Source organism: Barbus barbus (genome assembly GCF_936440315.1).
Source record: "Barbus barbus genome assembly, chromosome: 13".
Classification (NCBI taxonomy): domain Eukaryota; kingdom Metazoa; phylum Chordata; class Actinopteri; order Cypriniformes; family Cyprinidae; genus Barbus; species Barbus barbus.
In genome coordinates this window covers 16,838,945-16,866,301 of record NC_136741.1, presented here as the reverse complement: position 1 = coordinate 16,866,301, position 27,357 = coordinate 16,838,945, and the positions used below count along the sequence as shown (strand labels likewise).

At 37.0% G+C, this 27,357-nt stretch overlaps 1 protein-coding gene across 2 annotated transcripts in view; it reads left to right on the top strand.

The window, feature by feature from the left end:
- LOC306879557 (transmembrane protein 131-like) overlaps positions 1–27,357 on the top strand; it is a 41,730-nt gene that overhangs the window by 11,643 nt on the left and 2,730 nt on the right. The window contains exons 4-40 of one of the 2 annotated variants that reach the window (XM_079432588.1): positions 4,491–4,559; positions 7,020–7,140; positions 8,501–8,617; positions 8,714–8,836; positions 8,961–9,041; positions 9,135–9,285; positions 9,364–9,420; positions 9,539–9,600; positions 9,894–10,002; positions 10,331–10,439; positions 10,545–10,698; positions 10,802–10,972; positions 11,109–11,219; positions 11,405–11,539; positions 12,257–12,361; positions 12,672–12,758; positions 13,112–13,264; positions 13,454–13,529; positions 13,641–13,755; positions 13,846–13,984; positions 14,100–14,209; positions 14,502–14,574; positions 14,769–14,920; positions 15,005–15,147; positions 15,252–15,435; positions 20,589–20,774; positions 22,029–22,184; positions 22,303–22,760; positions 22,888–23,072; positions 23,184–23,320; positions 24,096–24,217; positions 24,314–24,463; positions 24,571–24,727; positions 25,626–25,741; positions 25,930–26,017; positions 26,114–26,217; positions 26,303–26,445. In XM_079432588.1, the coding sequence (XP_079288714.1) occupies positions 4,491–4,559; positions 7,020–7,140; positions 8,501–8,617; positions 8,714–8,836; positions 8,961–9,041; positions 9,135–9,285; positions 9,364–9,420; positions 9,539–9,600; positions 9,894–10,002; positions 10,331–10,439; positions 10,545–10,698; positions 10,802–10,972; positions 11,109–11,219; positions 11,405–11,539; positions 12,257–12,361; positions 12,672–12,758; positions 13,112–13,264; positions 13,454–13,529; positions 13,641–13,755; positions 13,846–13,984; positions 14,100–14,209; positions 14,502–14,574; positions 14,769–14,920; positions 15,005–15,147; positions 15,252–15,435; positions 20,589–20,774; positions 22,029–22,184; positions 22,303–22,760; positions 22,888–23,072; positions 23,184–23,320; positions 24,096–24,217; positions 24,314–24,463; positions 24,571–24,727; positions 25,626–25,741; positions 25,930–26,017; positions 26,114–26,217; positions 26,303–26,445 (4,909 nt within the window). The remainder of the gene's footprint in view (positions 1–4,490; positions 4,560–7,019; positions 7,141–8,500; positions 8,618–8,713; positions 8,837–8,960; positions 9,042–9,134; positions 9,286–9,363; positions 9,421–9,538; positions 9,601–9,893; positions 10,003–10,330; positions 10,440–10,544; positions 10,699–10,801; positions 10,973–11,108; positions 11,220–11,404; positions 11,540–12,256; positions 12,362–12,671; positions 12,759–13,111; positions 13,265–13,453; positions 13,530–13,640; positions 13,756–13,845; positions 13,985–14,099; positions 14,210–14,501; positions 14,575–14,768; positions 14,921–15,004; positions 15,148–15,251; positions 15,436–20,588; positions 20,775–22,028; positions 22,185–22,302; positions 22,761–22,887; positions 23,073–23,183; positions 23,321–24,095; positions 24,218–24,313; positions 24,464–24,570; positions 24,728–25,625; positions 25,742–25,929; positions 26,018–26,113; positions 26,218–26,302; positions 26,446–27,357) is intronic. The other variant, XM_079432589.1, reaches the window with a different exon arrangement.

The window sequence follows — 27,357 nt, the reverse complement described above, 5'->3', positions numbered from 1 at the left end:
ATGAGATGTTAAACCGAGGTCCTGACTCTCTGTGGTCATTAAAAATCCCATGACGTTTCTCGTAAAGAGTAGAGGTGTATCCCCGTTATCCTGGCCAAAATCTCGCCACTGGCCCTTGTCAGTCATGGCCTCATAATAATCCCCATCCACTTGATTGGCTCTATGACTCTCTCTCCTCTCCACCTGTAGCTGGTGTGTGGTGAGTGCACTGGCGCCATTGTACTATGGCTGCCGTCGCATATAGAATACTGCACACTGGTGGTGGTTGAGGAGAGACCCCCCACATGATTGTAAAGCGCTTTGGGTATACAGCCATACACAAAGCGCTATATAAATGCCTCATTCATTCATTCCTTGATTCCGTTTCAATGGTTTCATTAAATATTAATAATCAAAAACATCTCTAATTGACTTTTCTGGTAAATTTTCCTTTGAAAATAATGTTTTAAGAATAATTGTATCATTAGTAGTAGTATTGTAGTACTATTATTATATTAAGTAATATTTCTGCCATGGTTTCTTCAAGTTATACCGAACTTTAATTTGACAAGTTGCTGTGAAGCCCTTTAAGTTTCTGTTTTATATGTATGTGAAGCAGGGTTCAACGTTAAGGATTTTTTTCTAGTGGCCCGGTCGGGCCAGTGGTTCATATTTTTACTTGCCCTGCCAACATTTTCACAGGCCCTGCCACAAAAAATTAAATGGTTGCTGTTGTCATTGTTTTTGATCTATGTTATCTTGTATTCCAATAAATAAGCTTATATGACACCAATATTTTAGATACCAATTAAATTTTACAGTTCTCGATTTCAGTTTTGATACCACAGCAAAAACCACTAGCTATAAATAAATATGTTCAAACATAGTTCAAACATTATTAAAGACAAGTGAACCGCCAGTAAATAAGAACACATGAACAAATTACAAGATCTAGCACAATTAAATATAGGCTTATAGCACAAAGATAGAAATTAAATGACACTTTAGGTTTTTATGCTTTTAGATGTTCAGGTACAGAAACTGAAAAATAACAGTTGCATATTCTTCACTCTGCAACTTTATTTTTAGCCATTTGAGATTAGAGGCAACCGCCGCATTTTAATGATAACTCAGTCAAAACAAAAATATGCAATCTTTGTTTTATATTAGATTGTATAATTTCAAAATCTGAAGCAAAAACAAAATGGTCTGACTTTAGCTTTGTGAAATTATGCTGCCGAAAACATTGCACGAAACAGCAGATGGGCTGAGTGAGACACACTTTCACTTTTTGACAGCAGGTGGCGCTAAACAGCAATAATACAGGGTTTCCTTGGTTACCACTGTTAAGCGCTGTGCATATTAACGCTAATTTAAATGCGTTATATGGAGGAAAGATGAAAAGAAATGTAAACTTTTCTGAAAACTTGTGTGTAGTGTGTAACCATTGAGACTGTGGTCCCAGCTCTCTTCAGGTCATTGACCAGGTCTTCCCGTGTAGTTCTAGGCTGATCCCTCACCTTTCTCAGGATCATTGATACTCCACAAGGTGAGATCTTGCATGGAGCCCCAGTCCGAGGGAGATTGACAGTCATCTTGAATTTCTTCCATTTTCTAATAATTGCGCCAACAGTTGTTGCCTTCTCACCAAGCTGTTTGCCTATTGTCCTGTAGCCCATCCCAGCCTTGTGCAGGTCTACAATTTTGTCCCTCGTGTACTTAGACAGCTCTTTGGTCTTGCCCATAGTGGAGAGGTTGGAGTCTGATTGATTGAGTGTGTGAACAGGTGTATTTTATACAGGTAACGAGTTCAAACAGGTGCAATTAATACAGGTAATGAGTGGAGGATAGGAGGGCTTCTTAAAGACAAACTAACAGGTCTGTGAGAGCCAGAATTCTTGCTGGTTGGTAGGTGATCAAAAACTTATTTCATGCAATAAAATGGAAATTAATTACCCAAACAGTTGAGGTGTACCTACAATGAAAATTACAGATCTCTCCATTCTCTGTAAGTGGGAAAACTTGAAAAATCGGCAGTGTATCAAATACTTATTTGCCCCACTGTACATAGTTAAATTTAAGTTTAAAGAAACTCATCTTCCTGCAGCTGTCAGTCATTCTCCGCTCAGCATTCAAACAGCAGGTCACGTTCAGTTATGACATTCAGAATATATATATATATATATATATATATACAGTGCCCTCCAAAAGTATTGGGACAGTGATGCCAATTCCTTTATTTTTGCTGTAGACTGAAAACATTTGGGTTTGACATTAAAAGATGAATATGAGATGAGAGATTAACATTTCAGCTTTTATTTACATGCATTTTCATCTGGATCTGATACACAACTTAGAAGATAGCACCTTTTGTTTGAACCCACCCATTTTTCATGTTTCATACTCTTAGATGTGCATAAGCGCTGTGACTCCATGTTGCTTCAAGTGCACCAATCTGCACCCTGCATGTGCATAAGAACTTTGTACTGCTCTGTTTGAAGCATTTCACATGATCAAAGTTTTGCACACACAAAGACTATTAGAAGCCTTTCTTTTTCTCATGAGTTCTATCTTTTCATGAATGTATTTTGTAAGAATACAAATAGTTAACAGAATAAACTAGTTTTTCTCTGTAATGAGAGAGTGAGTATTTCGTGGACTGTGTTTAACAAAGGGTTTTAAAAAAGAGTGACTCTTAGTTCCACAAACACAGCATTGATATTCTGTGGTGTAGAAAAAAAAATGGTGCTGGTGTTGGATCGGTATTCGTAGACTTTGGAATACTCTGTAATCTTACACTGCAAAATAATAACTAAAGAAAGATTCAAATAATTAACATCATAATTATTTACTGAACCCTTAAATTAATCACAATTATATAATGAAAGCCATAAAATACAGACAATTAATCGCAATAATCGTGACAATTTTTAGACAATTAATCGTCAGCCAAATTTCATAATCGTGACAGCCCGAAATAAAACAAAAAATGTCCGGTCGATCGGTGCATATGTACTCCACTGTATAAATTAAACATAGATTAATCATTGTTAAATCTACAAAGCAAGCTTACTTGGCAGGACGGGTATTTTGACACAGGCTACTTTTGTATATATTTACCCTTTCAGTCGGCTCGTGCATGTCAGAGACGCGGCTGTCTATGCCGAGTAGTTAATGGAGTTGTCTTTCACGCCCGAATGCTTTTTAATTGCTTGAACTTTGAAATTAACAAGGCTTAAAAACACATAAAAATGATAAACTTTTGTGACAACGCTGCAGTGGACCGATCGGGCAAGTGACAAAGCCGTCTAGCGTCCCGAGTGTCCGTCACGATGGCCCCGGGCAAATTGTGACAGTGCGTTATACACACAATTATGTTTTTATGACTGGATTCTGCGATTCCGTCTGCATTGTCAAACATCACAGAAATCATAGGACCCTAAACACCTAATTTCAAAGGAGTTTCAAAGCATTTTCTTCGTTAGTTGTGGCTAGCTAAGGGTGTATTCACACCAGGAAAGTCCATTAGTTCACTTGCATTGGTCCGGACCAAATACAATGTTGTTGTTTTTTTTGTTTTTTTGGGTGTGGTTAGATTTCACAGTGCCCTTTTAGCAAATGAACCAGAAATTGTAAATGAAACCACACATGTGCTAAGGTCATCCATTCATTGGTTCATCAATTCAAGCTTACCAGAGTTTGTTTGGTACGCACCAGAGTGCGATTGCTGTATTCACACCTGCCAAAAAGATACGCAGCAAGGGGGAAAACACACTCGAGTTTGATTTAGTCGAACCAAACAAGATGGGTGTGAATACACCTTAAAACACTTCAGCCTCCCTGTCACTTTTTCCATGATATTTGATATGACAAAATCAACAATTCATGCTTAAGCTATTTTTGAAATGAGTGTGCAACTGCATGCTAAAAAGCTTTTCCTTGAACATCAATTGATGCCTGTGATCTGTTCAAAACAATGACAATACCGTAGGCCACATTTGTTGGTTACACCCTAAAATCACCCTGATATCTGACCTTAGGGAACATATCATTTATCATAGGTTCATTTCATTATTTAGTCTGCCAACTGAAAAATCTTGCCAATATACGAGGAGGGTAGCATTAAATTAAATATGATACAATGGGGAGGGGAGTTGTATTATAGACTTAATACTCTCAGAAAATGTATGTGTGAATGTGGTTTGATGTTTGATCCAACTCTTTGAGCCAAAGGCTTGCCCAGTGGAAGCATGTTACACCTGAACTTTTAATGTTTGGTGTAAACCTGATGCTTCCATGCCAGACAAAGCCTATTTGTTACTGTGTATGTGTAAGTGTGGGTGTATCTTTCTTTTTGCCTGAAGAAAAATAGAGAGGCATCATTTGATCCTCGACAGGCCATGTTATGGTGTGTTTTTGGGGGAAGAGGGAAAGAAAGCACATTGGCTTCCAAGAAATAGTCTCTCTCACCGTCTTCCCCTCATTTACAGTGTATCCTCTTTCTCTTGCAGTGCGTCCTCTCAGCGGGGGAACAGCAGACCCATACGCTTTGAGCCTCCAATGTTGGACTTTCATGAACAGTAAGTCAACTCTCACCGAGTAGGTTTGACATTTAAAGCAGTGACAGCTCTGTCCTACAGTATCACATGAAATTTAAACATCTAAAACATATTTTTTCCCCCTAATATGTAATTTTTCTAATTATTATGTAAATAAACTGATTTGGAAATTAAAAAGACTAGTCACAACACTTACAGCATACAAATGTAAATACAAATAATATAATATAATATAGTGTTATAATATAATATAATTAATCTGCAGTTTTCCTTTTGGCTTAGTATCGCTTTTCTAGTTTCAACTGAATAAAGGGAAATTTTATCTCAATAGCTTCGTATTGGAGCTATATATAACAAGCTATATATAATACTGTACACCGATTACAACATTTCCATAAGATGACCTATTCTAAGAATCGCTGGATGGTTTTCTACAGAAGTTTTAAAATATTTTTTGTGCACTTGAATGTAGTTGTGTGATTGCACTGTTATGTAGTTTTGTATGTGTCATTTAAAGAAGCTGAGTGCCAACACCCATCCCTGCCTCATTAGAGGCATTCGTTTTATTCGCTCACTCCCTGTGCAGCCAGCAGGTCAGGTGATCTCAACAGCTTCTGACTCAATAAGCATTGCTTTCACAAGTGATCATTCCTATGCTGTAGGGCTACACGATACATCGTTTCAGCATCGATATCACGATGTGCGCATCCGCAATAGTCACATCGCAGGATGTGCGATGTTTACTTGCGTTATATTTATACTGATCATTTTCGCAACAGGCTCGTGTCGTGCCGCAACAGCTATAGGCTGTCTTCACTGGACGCGACAAAGCAACCGTTGCAAATCATGTGAACTTTGTGTCAGTAAGTCATAAATAGAACGCAGGCATCAGTTTAATGTCGGGGATGTGTCATGCGCACCGCATCCACTGTAGACAGCATCACTGATTATGGGTTATTTTGTCGCGACACACCACGCAGCTCACGTCCGGTGTAGACACGGTGAGAGCCGCGCAGATGCACGTGAACACTGAATTGCGTTCATCTCCACGTCTATTTGTGTCTGAAATTACACGTGCGAAACTGTCAAAATGCATGTCTCTGCAGGTATCCTTGTAAACATGGTTTCTTATGGCTCAGGTGAAGGTGAACTATTGAGAAAGTAAATTGATAGTATATTGGTTCACAGCAGTTTAATGTTCCTAAGGCTTTCTGTGTCGTGGATGGTAATCAAACAACAAAACACAGAGAAAAATCACTTTTGTAGCTTTACAGATTTATTCAATTTAATTTATACAGTGAATGCAGTGTTATATTACATTTGATTATTCAGTTTCTGTACCTGAAAACATTTAGACTTACCAGAAGAATATAAAGAACTGTTTATTTCATTTGTATAATTTTTCTATTATTTATCTGTTTTAATTTGCTTATTTTCTATGCTGATTTATTCACCTACAAAATCACCCCATTGATAAATTTTTTCCCCCAAACAAAGTCATCTGGAGATATATATATAATTATATACATATATATATATATATATATAATTTCTTTTTTATATATATAATTTTTTTTTTTTCATATCGCAATATATATCTCAGGAAAAAAAAATATTGCAATATGAGTTTTTTCCAATATTGTGCAGCCCTACTATGCTCTATAAAGCCTTTAAATTTGTAGTCTGGAAGAGAATTAGCTTTTCTACACAAGGGTTCACTTGGGCATTTCTAATGGGTTTGTATAATAGCGGTGCTCGATTTATAAGTAAAATGAAGTCTGTGGTTTATGTAACTTGAAGAAACTGTACTGTTTGGTCTGAAATATAAATGAAGAAAGGCACCCATAAACATGGGTGACCCCACTGTGAAATGTTTGTTTCAAAGTTTTGAAGAAGTTATTCTTGATGGCTTTGTTTTCCCTTCTATGTGGCTTACATAGTTGTCATTTATGCATTTTGGAATGGACTGTCAATGTGTGGAGTTGTAAAACAAGCCTTCTATATTGCCCTCACAAATAATGGGAGTATGAGATTTTCTGCCGGAGTTCTACCAGATAACTCTTACTTCACTCCTCTTTAACTTACTGTGGAGTTATTGCACAGCCTTGATCAGGCCAATCTCGCTCTCACTAGCAGCAAGCAGTAGAACCTCTGATAAATGAGCTCATTCAAATCTTTATTAACATCAGTATTTGACGTTCTATATATTTGATTGAGAGAGAATTAGGTTTTTAACAAATTTAGATTTTTTTTATTACCTATACTTGTATGTACTTTCTTATTTATACTTGTATATATAAAGTGATAAATGGGAATGAGCCACCTCAGATGCTGAATAGATTTATTTATTTTTAATTAACCTGATTGTGTTTTAATTTAACACATACAGACAATTTCTAGGGTAAAGCTTTGTTTGACTCCAAAACACATACCATTCTGCCCTATTCCTGGATACTAATTATTTTTTGTCTCTATCCATAGGCCAGTTGGAATGCCAAAAATGGAAAAAGTTTACTTACACAATCCAAGTTCAGAAGAAATAAGTTTAATATCAATATCAGCAACAACATCACATTTTCATGCATCCTTTTTTCAGAATAGGGTAAGTATGATTTTTAAAAAAATTGTTTAAATAATTGACATTTATTTATTACGTACATTACCATTTGTAAATTAGCAGTCAAGATATATATATATATATTTTGTTCAAAGGTACATTAAATTGTTCTAAAAATGTAATGTAAAAAAACTATTTCAAATGAATACTGTTCGTATGAACTATTCAACAATTCTGGAAAAAAAAAATGTTTCCAAAAACATATTAAGCAGCACAATTGTATTCCACATTGAAAATAAATATTTTTAACATGAAATTAGCATATTAGAATGATTTATGAAGCATCATGAAACACTGAATACCGGAGGAATGGCTGCTGTATTTTTTCAGCATTTACGGTATTTCATATTTCACAAAATAATTTTTTACAGCGTTTTTGATCAAATAAATGCAACCCTGGTGAGCAAGTTTCATAAACATTAAAACAATCCTGACCCCAAACATTTGAATGGTAGTGTATTTATCACAGAAAGACTCAACTTTTGATCTACAGAGTACTGAGACAGTTGTGACTTCCTGTTCAAACCTAGCACAAAAGAAATGTTCTTTTAGCTTGTGTGCCAGCTGCTGGATGTGTGTGGTAAAACCTCATCATCTTGTTTGGCATGGGAGATGACATAAATGTCACACCAAAGCTCAACTGATGAAGACCTCAGTGAAGACACCTCCTTGTTTTGTATATTTTTGATGTGTCACCCTTACACACATTCACGTCAGTAAAATAGCAGGACGTTGGCTTCACTAAAACTTCTAATTAAAGCTTTTAGTGTGTGTGTGTGTGTGCTCACACTCTAGGTGGTTATAAATTAAACACTTCCCACCTGTTCCTGACACCTGCATAAATCAGCTCCTCTCTGCCCTGGCTAATGGCTTGTGGCTAACCGGACTCAACATCAGCCGTCATAAACTCAGTGTACTCTTGGGTACCCAAGCTTACAACCCGTTTTAACATCCATTTTGGGTAGTACATTTGAAATGGGATGATGCTAAAAACAAGCGTGAACTGGGTCCAAAGCATTTTTAGCATCATCCACTTCAGCCACATTCAGAGGTGGTTTAAAAATTCATTTCCAGCAAGCTAAAAACATCATGTTTATGTTTAGATTCATATAATATACACAAATAATGTGCCTATTTTTATTTTAAATTATTTAAATTATTAGTTTTAAATCATTGCTAATTTATTTTTTATTTGTATTTATTTTTTTATTTTGTATTACAAATTTTTATATTATATTTACATTATTGTTTATGCACTTGTAACAGACTGACAAAGTGAGTGATACGTATGGAGTGATGTATGTAATATTGCATAAATGTAACACATTCCGTCATTTATTTACAGATAATTTCACCTGGAGGCAACACCTCATTTGATGTGGTGTTTCTAGCTCGAGTAGTAGGGAATGTAGAAAATACCTTATTTATTAACACTTCGCATCATGGAGTGTTTACATACCAGGTACAATGCATGCACTTATAAATGCTGTTCTGTGTTTGGTGTACAACTATTAAAGCAATGATCCTAAAAGGCTTTTGAATGCTTGTTTGATTTTAGGTGTTTGGTGTGGGCATCCCCAATCCCTACAGACTCAGGCCCTTTGTAGGGGCCAGAGTTCCAGTAAATAGCAGCTTCTCTCCACTCATAAGCATCTTCAACCCTCACAGTGAACCACTGCAGGTACGGAAAACTCACAATAGTGTTCCTATTATATTATACTTTTTTTTTACCAGTGGGCCATTTTGTCTGTTCATCTAAATAATAAACATGTCTGCATCATCTTTACATGTTTTTATGGTTTTAGGTTGTAGAAATGTACACCAGTGGAGGAGATCTACATTTAGAGCTGCCTACTGGACAGCAGGGTGGCACCAACAAATTATGGGTTAGCGTAACTTTATTCACACTTCAGTGTGGTTGTTATTATTGTAAATCACTGTTGTGGTAGACTTTATTATTGTTTTTTTGTGTTCCATAGGAGATCGCGCCATTCGAGACAAAGGGTGTGATGAGAGCCAGCTTCTCTTCTCGAGACGCTGACAACCACACAGCCTTCATCAGAATAAAAACAAACGCGTCCAATGAGGACGAGTTTATTATCCTCCCTGTAGAGGTTGAAGTCACCACAGGTCAGTTAAAATATCCTTTCTTGATAACATTTGATCGATATTCTTTAGCACTGACTCATGGTTTGTGCACTTTCCCAGCACCTGGTATATACTCCTCCACAGAGATGCTGGACTTTGGTACGCTTCGATCGCAAGGTGTGATTATTTTACCCACTTCATTTGATGGTGGTTTGGTAGAAACAACAAAATTGTTTGCAGGATACTGATACTGTGGAAAAAAGAAACAAATCACTGTGTCCTTTCAACTTTACAGATCGACCAAAACAACTGAATTTGCATCTGTTAAATTCAGGAGCAAAAGATGTATCGATCATGGTAATTTGTGTCTTATTTACATAGCTACTTTATACACTATCGTTCAAAATTTGAGGGTTGGTAAGTTAAAAAAAAAAAAAAAAAAAAAAACTCTCTTCTGCTCATGCAGGCTGTGTTTGATCAAATTTGAAAAATACAGTATAAATAGTAATATTGTGAAATTATTATATTTCCCAAAAACATCTTACTAGTCCCAAACTTTTGAATGGTAGTGTAAATCTGGTAAGGTTTTTGATTTAACCAGTGAAAAAAATATCTCTCGCAATGCTTTTTATGTGTTTTGTGTTGTATAGAGTGTTAGGCCAACTCCGTCGAATGAAGCTGTCACAGTTGAGTTCAAGCAAATTACACTAAAAGCTGGAGAGAGCCGATATACCAAAGTTGCAAGTATTAGTTTTGATGGTAAGTACTGTCACCTTTGACCTCTTATATAGATTATCCCATCACACACCTCCCTGTAGTGATTTGATAGTTAGTAAATCAGGTTTTTATCAAGAAGTCAAAAGTTCATAACGTTTCAGTAATGATCATGTGCATGTTGATTAGTGCAAAGAAGCCCATATTCTATGTAGACCTAGTAATAACTTGGTCTGGTGACATCAAAGCAACTGAAGTCTGATCATTCTTGATTTATTTTAAGACATCAGTAGTTATTGTTTTACATGGAACAAACTGTTTGTTTACAGATATAACTACAGAAATGTTCATGGTGATTTTTTTTACATTCCAGCTTCAAAAGCAAGAAGATCGGACCAGTTTTCTGGAAAAATAACAGTGAAGGCAAAAGAGAAAAGCTACTCAAAACTTGAAATCCCTTACCAAGCTGAGGTTTTAGAAGGGTAAACTTACTGTGGAGTCATTGCACCAGTTCATCTTCACCAGTTCACCAGCATCTATACAGTTTTGTAACTAGCTCACAATGTATTTATGCTCACCATTTCCAGGTACCTGGGCTTCGACCACACAGCCACCCTGTTCCACATCAGAGACAGTCCTGTAGATCCAGTGGACAGGGCCATCTACCTCACCAATACTTTCAACTTTGCCATACGCATCCACAATGTGTCACTTCCAGAAGAAGCCAAGACTATGTTCAATGTAAGCTATTTTTTCTAGCCTCTGGATGCAGGTAATCGTGTTTTTGCCAGCAGAAAACTTCTTGTTCTTGTGTTGAATTAAAATATTGTTTGTTTTTTAACAGGTGCGTAATTTCAGCATACCAGTTCTTATCCCTCCCCATGAGTCCCGCTATATTTTCACCCTTCTGTTTCGACCAGTGCGACCCTCCATCCACATCGACAGCAACATTCTCCTCATCACTAATGCTTCTAAATTCCACCTGCCAGTCAGGGCCTACACAGGCTTCTTGGAGGTATGTTAGAAACAGCCTACATATGACTAAATGTCACAAATGTAACCCAATTATTAATTTTAGACATTGTGAAATTTATTTGGATCATTTTAGAGATGAATTGACCATGATTTGTCTTTGCTTTCTTACTCAACAGCCCGTTGTTCTTCCTCCCTGTCTTCGAGAGCACATCCTAGACTTTGGTGTTCTTAGTGCTACAGACACCAGCAGTTTAGTGTTTGTGGTGGTCAACAGCAACCCAATTGAGGTACGAGGTCATGATGTTCAGTACAGTGTGACATTTTGTCATTTGGATAAGAATAGCAGTTCTGTTTAAGCTTTTGAGACATTACTGGAGTGAGCAATGATGTAGATATGGCTTTTTCCTCTATAAATAAATTATAGAGAATCATACAGATTATATACGTTATAGAGATTTCTCTGTTCTTACAGTTGGAGATAAAGTCATGGTTGGTGACAGGAGACAGTCTGTCAATGGAGTTGCTTAACACAGAAAGAGGGAACCGAAGTATAGCACTGAGCAGAACACAAGAGCTCCAGAACACATCAGCCGCCCAATATAAAACCGTAAGAGCATCTTTACCACTCCTTTACTGTCTGATACCAAAACATATATATATATAGCATAACAGAGTCATGTGGACAGCATTACACAGGCACAGCTTGTCTTTATGCTGGAATATTCATTAACTAACAATAATAACTCTCTATCTCATAATAAATTGATAAGTATTTATAATCCACATACAAAATAGGGGACACTGAGTAATGTTGAAATTTCAATGCAATATAATGTATGCACAAAAGAACTGCAATGATATACTCTCCCATAATAAACATGGATAAAAATGTTATGAAACTATTATAAACTTTTAATGATTTTTATTTATTTCAGTGAAAATGTTGCAGAGTTTAAAGATTGGAAACGTAACTACTCCATACATGGCTATCTCAGATTGTACAGATTGTATTATATCTGCAGGCAGTCATAGGTGGAATCTTTGCATGTCCGTACTTGTGGTAAAATTGCAGAAGTGTTGCAAGATTTGTGGTTTTGGGTTACTGCAAGCAAAGACATTATTTTAGACAGACATTTTAGACAAATACCCAAAGTAAGGCAATGTAAACCGAGTGGGCCAGTTCGCATTGAAATGTTTCAGTTAGTTTTGTATACTTGACAATAAACTTACACTGGAGTATGTATGTGCACTTGTTTAGGAAAAGCGGGATGGCTACAGAACATGTAGGTGTACATGACTCCGTATTTCATGTCTATTTACTCAGGTCATTTTAGCATCAGGCTACTACGCAGCGTTTAAAGTCACTTTGGTGGCAAAAGCTCTAGAGGGAATATATGATGGAGCCGTACATATTACAACAGACTATGAGGTATGTGTTTCATCCAGAAGATACTCTGTTACCTCTTTTCCACAAAAATGGTGCTGGTTGTTGTACCAAAGCTGGTGCTTGAGAAGGGGGATCTGTGAACCTGGAATCTCGAAATCAGTAATACCATTGATAAATGTATATGTGTGCATGTAGATTAATGTGAGTATATAAGAATTATGTAAAAAAATCAGTGACAGTGTTGCCTCACAGACCCATTTACACGCCTGTGAAAGTGGCATATTTTTAACACCACAATGGAAACAAATGAGCAATGCTTTCCAGGCCTTCAGTTTATCTGTGTCTATTTCAGATACTGACCATCCCTGTAAAGGCTCTCATAGCAGTTGGAACATTAAGCTGTTCACCTAAACAAATCATTCTTCCTCCTTCATTCCCGGTAAGTAAAATCACTTCTCTATCTTTTTATTTATTTATTCATTTTTTATTTTTTAAATCCTCAGTGTCCTTTCAGTACAAGTAGCCTTTTGTCTCTATTTTTTAAATAATCATTCAAAATGACCTGTTTGTTGAGATTTTAAAGTATTGAAGAGACATGTAATGTGAGCATGTGTGATTAATCCCTGCTTTTACCCCCAGGCACTGTTTGAACACCACTTCCTATGTCCAGTGCCATGTGCTAACATGACCTGTTTTGCAAACCACTGTTATTTTTAAACAACAACAGACCATTCATTAGGTTTAGGACCATTTTAGAATATTTTTTTTACTGTGCGTTTTTTTTTTATGTAGGGAAAAGTTGTTCACCAAGGATTCAGCATACAGAGTTCATTCTCACAGAAAGTAAGGCTTCAGCAAATTCGCTCTCTCACAGAGGACGTCCGGTTTTACTTCAAACGACTTCGCAATAACAAAGTGGAGTTGGAGCCCAGACGAAAGTCCAAGGTCCCAGGCCCAATTACAACACTATAGTGCTATACTAAATCTACCCTCACTTAAATGCACCTGCTAATAGTTTGCTCAGTTTATTTTGTACTATAACTACAATAGTACAATGTAGAATAATTTTGGATGATCGGTTGAAATCCTAAACATTGTTTTTTACTCTTTTTTTTTTTTTTTTTTTTTTTCCAGATAGCAAACATTTATTTTGATGCCAGCTTGCAGTGTGGTGATCACTGTTATGTGGGATTACCGTTTGTATTAAAATGTATGCTTTCTGTATCTCAAAGTCTTTTTTCCTAATTTACTTGTTTTTTTATGCATGTGTTTTCATTGAATACTCCTTGTGTGTTTTTTTTTCTTTTTCTTTTTCCTGCAGCTGAATCCAGGCCCCATGGTTTGGTTATGCAGGAGGACATATGGGACGCTGATGTAGATCTACACCAGCGGCTCCTGAAAAGATGGCAAGAGCTCAAAGAGCAATCAGGCCTTGAGTGAGTCTGATACATCTAGCTTCAAACCAGATTTAGATTACCATACAGTAAATGTATAGTATCTTTGATGTGATTCTCTTGTTTGTTTAGGGTTGAAGCTTTCTTTGAAGTGAACACAGATCTGCAGAAGAATGTGCAGGCCAAGATCTTAGCGCAGCTCACATGGCCCTCGCTGGTCAACTCATCACAACAGATTCATTTTCCTCTCACAAACACCAACAGCTCATCAGTGAGTGTATACACACATCAACTCAGCTCACTTTTAACACATTTTACCATGCTTAAGTCAACTATAGTATTTTCTCTCAAGTCAAATACATTGACCTGAACTTGTGTCTCTGTAGGAAGAGGAAGTGATTCTAGAAAACTCTGCCGATGTCCCAGTCTACGTTCAGGTTCTTCCTTTGGCTCTTTACACGAATCCCTCAGTGTTCACAGGCAGACTTGCTGACAGGTAAATAACTTCCAATGCAATAAACCAGTTATAGATGCTATAGACACCTGTATATGATGTGATGTGTTTTCATGTATGAAGACCTATTTATATTGTCTGTGAGATATAGCAAGTCTGATATTATAAAAACTAAATATATCGAACTAATTCAATTGAGAAAAATAGAGTTGTTTAAGTTATCTTGTGAAAATCCTGTATTTTTTCACATCACAGAAAGTGTCAGTTTTTTTTGCAATATCGTGTAACTCTAATACTGATTTCATCTGATGTCTTTTTGCTGTTGTTCTTAAAGGTTTCCTTTAGGAAAGTTGTCTAATATCAACATTGACATGAATACACTGGAATTCCAGGTTTATAGAAATCATGTAAGTAACAAGGACATAAAATACACAAAAACCATGTATTGTAACAATGTAGTGACATTTTGTTTAATTGAATCAATTTTACTTAATTCTTCTACTTTTCAAAATTCCTTTTATGATATCCACCAAAATTAAGAATTTCTGTACAGTGGTTGTGGTGTATCTTTATGCTGCTAATGATTTCTGTATGTGTCAAGTCTTCAGTGATGAAGAGTTCCACAGGATTTGTTGAAGGTGTAAGTCGGCCCTATGTATACAACATGCTCCTTATGCCTGGGGAGGTAAAGTCCTTCAATGTGAGGTTTAGACCCATCACCAATCACAGTGTCTCTTCTCTGCTAGTCGTCAGGTGAGCTTAGTTTGCCAAAATGAACACTGAAAATAGAATGGTGTGAGAGTACTGTTGTACATTACCCAATCCATGTTTGTTCAGGAACAACTTGACAGTAGTAGACTTGATCATGGTTCATGGTCAAGGCACCACAGAGAGTGTGAGACTGGCTGGTAAAACCCCAGGTCTCGGCAGCTCTCTGAGGTTCAAGCTCACCGAGGCATTTCTCAAAGACTGTTCAGAAGGTAAGTGTCAAAATGAAATCAAATTTCAGATGTTTTCATTGTTATAAACTAGTTTGAGATTCTGTACCTTTCTGATAAATGTCTGTGTTACTCATTTCTTTAAGCTAAAGCCAAGGAACCAAACTTCACTCTTCGAAGGACTTTCAGGTTGGAGAACACAGGGCTTCTTCCAATACACATTCGATCTATGGAGATCAGTGGCAATGCTTGTGAGGGTTATGGCTTCAAAGTTCTCAACTGTGAAGAATTTGAACTCAAACCAAACACTTCAAAAGACCTCGTCATACTGTAAGTGATTTCATGGTTAATTTTCAAACAGAGTACCAGTGCAGCACTGTGAGGTTTTCTGATTTCTATTGGTCAAATGTTTGTAATAGCTATTATTATTATTGTTATTATTATTTTAATAATTCTGTTATGCTCACCAAGTCTGCATTTATTTGATCAAAAAGTTAGTAAAACCAGTAATATTGCAATTTATTTTAAGTTTTTTATTTGAATAAATTTTTAAAGTGTAATTGATTTATCTTGATATATTATCAATGTTTAAACCCATTTTTGCAGCTTGAAGGGGTCATCGGATGCAAAATTCACTTTACAAGTTGTTTGAACATAAATGTGTGTTGGAAGTGTGTGTACACATCCATCCTATAATGATAAAAATCCACCCAGTGTTTTTTTTTTTTTTTAAATCCCCTTTCTCAAATCAGGCTGTTCTCAGGTTCCTGTCAGAATGTAGATGTAGTTCTGTACAGGCCCCTCCCACGATAGTTGATCAACAAGACCGTCTTACATTAGACCTGCCCTGAGTGAGCTGTAAACAGTCCGACTGACTCCGGTGCAGGGGAAGACAAGATGTCTCAGATTAAGCGATTGAAATGCTTTGTTGTTGGATGTAATAATGAATATAGCAGTCGTCATTGACATTTACTCCCGACATCTGAGCCGCTGAAGAGGCAGAGGATTAACGATACTTTCGCTTTGAAGTGAATGCGCTGATCCCCGATCTACATAAATGCGTCTGTTCGCCCGAATCATTCGTGATCCAGCTTTATCTACAGAAGAAGTGAGTATAAGGGTTTTTATGAATCTTTGCAAATCGCCTTTCCTAATAAAGTGTTAGCCAGTTTCGCGGCTGAAGTTTAGAATGGTCCATAGATATATATAACTAGATGCCTCATTATCGACTGTTTCTATGGGCCGCGATACGTAAGCCATCCGCCATTTTTGGAACGGTCTGCGAATCTTTGAGCGCATTGACTGTGTGCATAAACAACAGCAAATTATACGCTTGTTGTATATCTTTGAATATTCATTGATTATTATAGTGAATGAGAGATGGCTGACGCGTCAATGTACCTGGAGCGGTCGAATAGGGAATCTATACATATCTATGGTCTGCTCGTCACTCCACAGAAGAGAGGGGCGGGGTCATCAGAGCTCACAAGCATTTAAAGCAACATGGACTAGAACAGCGTGCTGAAAACAGAGCTGATTTTGACAGGATAAAGAAGGTGTTTTTTACACTACCATTGAGAAATTTTAACCAAAGTATGTTATAGACTTTTCATTAAGACCCTAATAGGGATGTGCGGTGTAACGGTACTGGAAAAGTACTGATATATATTACATTTCAAACGGTACGATATCATAATTTTGCTCAATTCGATATTTTATACGCTGCTGTTGTGAAGTGCACCTGTAGGTGGCAGTGCTTCCCAAATTGCTGCGCAACCAGTAAATGTGACAACAGAACAACGCATGGATCAAACAGATGAAACTATCAACGCACCCAAAATTAATAATAAAAAAAGAGAACAGAAGTGAAATATGGCATTACTTTGCATACAAAACAGATGACAAAGGTGAAGGAACTGACCTTACTGCACCTGTATGCAAGCGTATCATGTGTTGCCACAGAGGCAATTTCAAACCTTTTTTAAGCATTTGTCGCTTGCTGCTCCTGATCTTTTCAGAAAATTAAGAGATCGACAGGTGAGTGCATCATTCATAAATTCAGATTTAATTTGAACTTTTATTTACAGCTGATCAACGCACATAGGCCTACATAATATGTGATACAGTAAGAACGAAAGCTTATATACCAGTGAAGTTTTGGTCACGTAATATATGCACTTGCATTTCATACAATTGAATATTAATTGAATTTGAATTAAGCAAGAGTTTTGCTATATTAATTTAATTATATGACTGGAATGTTTCTGCCATGCTGCCGACCACTAATATGAAGCAGCCGAGAGAGTGAGATTTAATGCCTTTTCTTTGGCTATCTGAGTCTGAAATCCAGTGGCGGCTCCAGGATTTTTTTGTTGGAGGAGCTAAACAGTTCAGAGGGGGTGCTAAAAAAATTATTAAATTGAGAGGAAGTAATGAACGCCTAAACTTTAGCTATCAGTTTTTTTTATATACAGTAACTTCAAAAAAGGCATATTTTACTTTTTGTCTGTGGTATTAAACTTCTCATATGCCACTGTTATTAGTAATATAACTTCTAATGCCAACTGCCAAATATGACACTTACAAAATATAATTTATGAACGGATATGAAAGTGGGGATTTTTCATTTTTCTTTTATTTTAGTTTATATATATATATATTTATTTATTTATTTTTTTTTTTTTTTTTACATATCAGTATTTTTTTCTGATCATCAAGTGTCAGTCACTCTCAATGCCAACTGTTAGGAAAACATGGGGAAGTCGTGGCCTAATGGTTAGAGAGTCGGACTCGTAATCCAAAGGTTGCGGGTTCAAGTCTCAGGCCGGCAGGGATTGTAGGTGCAATCCACCCTCAATACCATGACTGAGGTGCCCTTGAGCAAGGCACCGAACCCCCAACTGCTCCCCGGGCGCCGCAGCATAAATGGCTGCCCACTGCTCCGGGTGTGTGTTCACGGTGTGTGTGTGTTCACTGCTGTGTGTGTGCACGTTGGATGGGTTAAATGCAGAGCACGAATTCCGAGTATGGGTCACCATACTTGGCAGTATGTCACTTGACTTCACTTCACTATGGTCAATTCTAACCATTTACAATAGTGCCGACAATTCATAAAACAATTTCACACAGTAGCATACGGGCACACATTGTGGGCAGAACCTCCCCCGTGCTGAGTTGCATTGTATCATGTGTCGATGATAGCCAGATATATTGTCAAAAGCATCAAAAATTTAGCATTTCCATTTAATGTAGGCCTGTTACATTCTTCTTGTTATAGGATTATTATTATTAGATTAGTTTGTTATTAAATTACATAGAGCAAGCAACAGCACATCAATCTCAAATGGGTGCTCGACTAAAAAACAAGTAGAAGCATATTTAGAGTGCAAAGTAGGCAACACCAAAGCTCCAAAAGTATCAAAATATTTATTTGGCGCACAGGCTCTTCATCAGACAAATGAATAACACTGATATGGCACTCTTTATACCTCCAGGTGATCAATATTATCAAAATAATAATACCCCAACAAATAACCAAAACAATAACATATCAATCAATCAACAAATAACCAAAACAATAACATATCAATCAATTAAAAAATGATAAAAAGCTATGGAAAATACAATTCTCAATATGCAATTCTACAGCGTTAATTGATGCATGCATACGTACATAAATTCAACTAGTACCATCAAAACCTTTATTAGAGCTGTAAAAAAGCTATATAAATAGATATTTAATATTTAAAGAAATGGACGAATATCAAAGTCCTCATTTAATTCTCTAGGGGACAATGCATCTAATGTAAAAATCCAAAAGGCCTCATGTTGTAAAAGTAATTGATTAATATCACTACGGCGTCGTTGACACTTGACTACCTCTATTCCTATGTACTGAAGAGTGGAAACAGAGTGTCTTGAGTTTGCAGAGGTTCCATTTTCAGAGGTTCTTACCAACATAAACCACAAGGGCAACGCAAATAACATAACATTAGCCGCCTTACAGGAAATATAGTGCCCCAAATTGAAAGGTGTTCGCCATATGAGGATGTGTTAAGGTCAACGTCTTATATGTGAAATTGCACTGTTGATAATTACCACATCTGTAATTCCCATATGGTATTTTGTTCAAGAAAAGAAGAGCAGGTTTCAAATCTGATCTAACCAAGATATTTCGAAGATTAGGTGTTTTCTTATACACTAAACGAGGTGGTTTATCAAAACATTTATTGAGACTGGGATCACTCTACAATATGCCAATGTTTCAGTAAAACATTATTAATGTCCTTCAAAACAGGCGAATATTGAATCTAACAATCCGATGGTCAGTTTTATTTGTTTTTTAACGAGACTCTCTTGTTGGGAATCTTTAAAATGACTCGCTGCAGACTGGATCTACTCTTCTCGATATGATCGTTTTCTGAATCTCTCCGATAAGATTTGTGATTGCTGTTGAAAGTTTTCATCACTGCTGCAAATACGGCGAATACAACTAAATTGTGAAATTGGTAACGAGTGCTTGAATGACACAGGATGATAAGATTGTCCGTGCAAGATGGTATTACGGTCAGTTTGTTGGGGTATTATTATTATGATAATATTGTGTGAGGTCATGTGACCTTTGATCACCTGGAGGTATAAAGAGTGGCATATTAGTTCATTTGTCTGATGCGTACTCGAAACTTCACACACTATGTGAAAGTCTTTTAAATAAATTTTTTTATACTTTTGGAGCTTTGGTGTTGCCGACTTTGCATTCTAAATATTATTAAATTACATGGAATTATTGCCCCGCAATAATTTCAAAGCGCATCACTTTGACTGTTAGAATAACACTTTACAATAAAGCAACATTTGTTGCATTAATTGCGTTGCTTCAGTTGTATTTTTTTTTTTCTTCAAACTTTTTTCTTCACCTGTTTCCGGTAGGTTTTTTGTTACATTTTGAGACATTTTGTTTTGCACTGTGTTTGCACCGAAAAGATAAGATACCGATACCGAGGTATTACATTCTGGTATCGTACCGAAGCCAAAATTATGGTATCGAGCCATCCCTAGACCCTAAAGAATCATATCAACTTGTGTGAAATGGGCATCCGATGACCCCTTTAACCTTTTTAAAATCATGCACTGCTATTCAAATATTTGGGGCAAGTAATATTAATACTTTAATTCAGAAGGATGTCTCAAGTTGATTGAAGGTAGCAGTAAAGATGTTTAGAATGTTACAAAAGATTTCTATTTTTAAAAAGTGCTGTTCTTTTACATTTTTTAATTCATCAGATAATCTATGTATCATGTATTCTAAAAATGTACTATGATTTCCACAAAAATATTAAACCGTTTTCAACATTGACAATAATAAGACAATAATATAAAATATTTTAGAAATAATTGAGCACCAAATCAGCATATTAGAATGGTTTCTAAATAACAGTTGGAGTATGATGATTAACACCCTTCTTTCTTGTGAATTCATACAGGTTTACACCAGATTTCACATCATCCAGAGTGATCCGGGAGCTGAAGTTGGTGACTGCAGGGGGTTCAGTGTTTGCGTTTGTGCTGAATGCGTCATTGCCGTATCACATGCTGGCAGTGTGTGCTGAGACACTTCCCCGACCCAACTGGGAGCTCGAGCTCTACATCATCGTCTCCCTCGTTATGAGGTCTGATTTCTCATATCTAATCACCTGATGGCTAGGAAAGTCTAAACCCTGTCTTACAAACATTACACAACCAAAGCGATGCCTTTGATTACACGGCACACAATTCTGATTTGTTTTTAGAATCTGATGTTTAGAATTGACTGTCCACACTGCTTTTTTGCAGTTTTATGGGGTTTCTTTCTGTAAAAACAAACTAACAAAAAAAAAACTAGACTAAAGAAAGTCATGTTAAAGGGGTCATGAACTGAGAAATCAAAATTCCCTTGATCATTTGATAAATAAGAGGTCATTGCGCTATAAAAAAATTCAGCAAGTTTCAGAACTCAAAACTTTCTCGTTAGTCTAAAAACAGCTTATATTGAAGCCAGTCTGCCAAAATGACAAGTTGTGGTATGTGGCATTTTATGAAATAATAGTGTGGCTAAACACTGCCTCCGCAGAAGAAAATCAACGTCTGCCTCTACATCACTGCCTGTTTATCCCCGCCCACCGATTCGCCCATGTTGTAGGTAATGACAAGAGGGGCAAATGCAGGTCTATGCAGAAACCAAACGATAAATTTTATATGATGAACTTTATTTTTAATGAAATGCCAGACCGTGTCAGTAAGAACTTGGTTATTGGTTCACTTCATTTTAACACGGATTCACTTACAAACAAGACATAATTCGACCCAGGATTTTCAGAAAGATTGAAACTAAAAGACGATGCTGTGTCGACTATATTGGATCTGATGTCGCACCACACAAGTGTAAGTAACTGTTTTCATTACGTGATTACTATTGCTTTGCCTGTTAAACAGATCATTTGATACGAGTATTTATGCGTTTTTAACCTAACTCACAGCAGCGTCCATCTATGAAGGATGTCGGCTGTCAAACATGCACAACTGTTAGCCAATCAGCAGTGAGCGTTTACTTTCGAGTCTACAATCCGCCACACCAATTCAAACAGAGCATTCTAATGAGGGGAGTCAAAACAGGACAGAAAATAGCCTATTACTTCTAAATTGTGTTTTTTATGTGAAAATCTTGATAACATTATTAGTAGACCTCAGAGAGCAGTACAAAATAAAAGAAACAGGCAGTTCATGACCCCTTTAAAGAAATATTTGCTATAGATATATCATGTAAATTGTGCATTGTGTTTTCTAATTCTTTATAATGTATATTATTGTTATGTTTTAAACACGTGAGATTAGTAACATACTTGTCTCTCTTTCTGTGGATGATTAACAGTCTGATATTTCTCTAGCTCCATGTTTCTGCTGGTCATTGCTACTGCCTATCTGGAGGCCCAGGGAATATGGGAGCCTTTCAAACGACGGCTGTCGGTGGAATCCAACACTCCCATGGAGACTGGAAAACCATTTGATCTCAGGGAAATTGTACGAATTCAAAGTGATGCTAAGTGAGTGAGGATTTAATTTTTTTTTATTTTATGTCCTTAATTTAAAAATAAGTGATATTTCCTAATTGATTCACATTTTACGTAAGATGTTTTACAAAATGCATATGATCTATTGCAGCTTGAATGATTTTTCCGACTCGAACCAGACCTCGACAAGAGGAATGTACGGGTCAAGCGTTGGCGGGCGGGCTGGGGGTCGGCAGGGTGGTCCGCACTCCAATTCCAATAGCAACGGTGTTCTGCCAGACAGCAAGCCCAGATCTTGTTCAGGCCGCTCTGGATCTATGCAACTGTCCTCCAGCTTTCCGCTTAATAAAGATAGTGGCCAAGGACTCAGCCAGCTGACTAATCGAAAGGCCCGGAGTTCCAAACAGCAGCAGCAGCAGGGCTCAGGACTCCTGGAGGACCTCGCGAGCTCAGGACCCTCACAGTGCAACAGCACAAGGGCCAACAGTACAGAGGAACAGGATTACAACCGACTCCTGGCAGCCATGGATAAAGACCTCGACAGGCCTGAGTCTCCTGCCGTTAACGTGTCTTCAGAACACAATTCACAACAGTCTTCACAAAACAAAGGTAATATATAACAATATATCAGCATAACAATATAGATTAATTTATCATGCCAGGTGTTCGTCCCAGAGGTCAGTGTAAATTGCGAAATGCACAATATAATTTCTGTTTATTTACTTGTGTTTTTCAGTGCTTGAATCAAAAGGGAAAGTGAAGAATAAAGCAAAAGCTCTTAAAAAGAAAGAGGAGAAAGAGAGGAAAACAAAGGGAAAGACTCAAGGAGAAGATTTAAAAGAGCCACTGGCAGACAATGATGACAGCTCTTCTACTACCACAGAGACCTCTAACCCAGACATGGAGGCCAATATTAAAGAGGTACATACACATGAAACATGCTAGACCCGCCAGAGCAAATCCCAAAACAAACTTGCTCTAAAATGTACATTCTAAATGCACTCTTTAACAACAATTTTTCTCATTAACCAGGAGCCAGAGAAGGTGAAAGGAAAATTGGTGTCAGTGGACAATGGAAAAGAAAGAGAAGAAATTACTCCCTCCCCCACTAAACCAAAAACTAAGAAACAACCAACCACAAAAAAGGAGAATCAAGTGGAAAAACCCAGGTTTGTTCAGAGCTCTGTCACTGAAGGTGACGTGTGATTTCTGTGTCACTAGGCCCCGATACTGATAGTGAAGAGGTAGGATATGTCTGCATTGTCATGTGCCACTCATCTGGGAGCTGTGCTTAGATTAATCTTTTAATATGTGCTGCATGCAATCCTCTCAATAGTACAATAATGACAGCAGTGAGAAAAGAGCAGTTAGTAAAGCATCTGATCATAGGGATGTGAATGTTTTCACCAGCTCTGCAATTCAGCACTCCAGTCAAGTCGTTTATTTATACAGTGCTTTAATAAAAATGGCTTCAAAACTGCTTTGCATTATTAAAAAAAAAAAAAAAAAAGAGTCTGCATCGCAAAGTTCAACTTTACTTTCAACTATACAGTATCTTTCCAGTGTATTCACAACTTCGCTGTAAAGAATACATTTTTTCTCAAATGGACCCCCAGAGCACATCCACCTATTATGTAAACATCATGGACCAATGGCAGTTTGACAAAGTTCAACAGCTTATAAGAGATGGGAAATTCACGCTCTTGAGCTATTTCGAAATGCCAAATTGGACTCCAAATGAACTTTGGACAGGTTTTGTTAAAAAATGCAGCACACCTGTTTGTTCTTCAAGAGGGGTCTAAAATTAAATTTTAGCGACCCGAGGTGCCGCTAGTGACACAGAAATTACGCACTTCATCTTGAAGGCCTTGTGGTTTCCAGTGAACCATTCTAGAATGCTTAATCATCATTTTTTTAATATCAGTGTCTTTTTTTTCTATACAGCTCTCTAGAACTCCCTTACGTCACTCCCCTGGAAAAACAGGATAAGCAGCGCAAGACCTTCACCAAAACCCTCGCCAGTACAGGAATTCACAGTGTCCCCAAACCACGAGCTCTGAGCAAAAGTAGGTGTCAGATTTCAGCTTTTCCACCCAACTTTTGAATCTCTGTTAACTCTAGAAACCATTTTTAAACCACTTTTATTCTGTCTGCCCGAGTAGTCAGTGGGAAGATGGGCGATGATCAGCCATCTCCGCTTGGAAAGTTTGTAGTCAATGTTTCCATGCAGGAACGGTGTCATAGCAGCGGATCAGAAGGAGAGAAAGATTCCCCCCCACCAGAATGGGATGTTCCTCTCAAAACTGGCAATCGTAAGCAATGAATCTGGAAGCATATCCTGGACTCCATTCTGAGTCAGTTTGTTACTTTATGTACTCTTATCTAAGTATCTAAATATTTATGTCATATGTTTTATTAGCAGTGGACAGTCTTCAGCAGATATCTATGCAGACCATGCATGCAGACCCCTTCCTGAAAGGCCCCAGTTCAGTCATGTCCAGCGCCTGTTCACCACCCCCGACCTCCCCTAGTCTGGTGCTTCGTGGAAGCTACGGCAGTGTGCCCCACACCAGCAGGTAACTTTAATGGACGTGTGCTTTAAAGTGCATGTAATAATAGCACATTTGCGAGTATATGAAAAAAAATTTTACTCCCCAGTTGGCTGGTAATTATTATTTTTTTATTAATTCTTACAATGCCCTAGAACACGACACTGTTTAGCACAAAAATCTAATCACAAAGACTGTTGTAATTATATAAATGTGTAATTTGATGCACTGCATGTTTCATGTGAGTAATGCTGCTTTGACGTAACGCTACTCGACACAAACTGTCTGCATGTGAGTTTGAGTCGCTTATAACATGCGTTTGAAAATACAACATGCGCCAAGCATCTTCCCAAAATTGTAATAAGTGTTTACAAATCTGTCAAAAGAGAGGCATTTCAAAATGCTTCCCTGTTGTTTTTAGCCAAAGTAAAAGCAAAGGTTTAACATTTGAAATGAAAGCGAAAACAACAATAAATGTTAGAATTGTACTGTTATATAAAATAATAATAATTATTATTATTATTATCACAAAGTACTTTTAAAAATCAGTAGTATTATTATAGTGATCTTTTTGTGTATTTCTTTATTAATGTATTAATTATAGTAGATAAATACGTTTTTTATAATAAAAATAATAAATATTATTTTTTGTGATAATTGCAATTAATTGTGTTTCCCCTATGTGTGTATGTATGTATGTATGTATGTATGTAAACAATTTTTTTTTTTTATGAAATAATGCACATACAGTTTCATAGCCGTTAAAAAGTATTTTTGTCCAGTACATATTCTTAAGTCACTGGTGATTGGACAGTGTGGCTAAATGTTGCATTTTGGGTTATTAGCATCAAGGCATTTCCTGATTTTATCATGTTTGTGCAGGAAATCCATGAGTGACATTTGTTTTTCTTGTATATTTTTATAGCGAGGCTAATTTGAAGAAGGCTCCAGGGAATAAGCTCACCAAGTCGGCCTCTCTGCCTGGTCAAAATGGAAATCCAACTTTTGCAGCTGTAGCTGCTGGCTATGACAAAAGCCCTGGTGAGTTTGCATGTTAAATATAAAGATGATGTTGAACATGGATCAACTTGTAGTGGTGCATGAACAGGAAATTTGAGATCGCATTACTAATCATCAATATTTAAACACTGATATTTATTTTTAAAGTGCCCCTTGCCACAGATTGACACGTAAAATGTTATACAAGTGGTGTTCTGTTGTTTTTACAGGTGGCAGTGGCTCAGCTAGTAAAGCTGACAGTCTGGGGAAGGTGACACTATCTCACATGCCATCAGTGGAGAGTGATGGATCTGACAGGTGCAGTGGCTTCATAATGAAACTTCTTTCTCATCTGTTTTACAAGTATATTTATAATTGTGAAAAAGATTTATAAACAGATTTATAAACTTTTAGCTCTGGACTGTGGAGCCCAATAGACACCACTAGCAGCCCCAGTTTTGGACCGGTTAATGCTTTCTCTGCTTTTGGACCCAACAACCCACTTAATCTTTCTGGAGGTATGCAAAATATTAAATAAAATGCAAAATTTAAAAATAAAGTTGCATTCAATGTATCCAATATTGTGGTTATTGTCTGTATTAGTTTTCAGAGGCATGACTGTTCCCAAGAGTTCAGAGCCCCAGCAGAGTTGGCCTGACTACACTCCATTGTCCCCGTCTATCTGGGATACTGAGCCCAATAATTCCTGGACTACCAGCACTGGATCTCCAGCAACTCCGACAACTGTAAGATATCGCTTCCTTGTCACCTTCTCATGTCTCATTCAGATGGACACCTGTGATCCCAAAGAGAACATTAACACTAAGATCATGGAGTATCACAGTGATGATATATCACTTTTTTGATATTAAGGTTATTTTCTGATTAATCTTGAACCATTACACACTACTGTAAATGTTTGAATCAGCGGGGTTTTTTAAATATGGTACTTTTATTCAGCAAGGATGCCTCAAATTGATCAAAAGTGACAGTAAAGGCATTTATAATGTTACAAAAGGTTTCTGTTCTAAATAAATGCTGCTTTTCTGAACTTTCTATTCCATTGTAAAATACTCTACAAGCACACACCTGTGACCTCATCACATCAGTATTACTATCTGTTTTGCTTGCAAACTGTTCTGCTAAACAATATTACAGTATTACTGTTTTGTATTTTTGATCAAATAAATCCAGCCTTGGTGAGAATAAGATACTTCTCTCAAAAACAAAAACAAAACAATTCTGACCCCAAACTTTTGAACAGTATTGTCTGTATATACAGTGCCCCCCATAAGTATAAGAACAGTAAAGACAAAATTGCTCTGTTGGCTGTGGAGTCGAGACATTTGCAAATATGATCAAAAGATAAATATGAGACAAAACTACAGAATGTCACATTTTATTATTAGCCGTTTCAACACATACATGTTTTACCAAATAAAAAGTACAGCACTTTTAGAGTTCATCCCACTCATTGATGTGAGCATAAGTATTGGGACAGATGAACATAAGGCAGATATAAAAGATTAAAAGCTATTATTTAGTTGCAGATCCCTTGCGCACAATCACAGCAGTGAGTCTGTGACCCATAGACATCACCAGACTCTTGGTCTCATCCTTTGAAATGCTTTTCCCAGCCTTTAATGCAGCCAATTCCA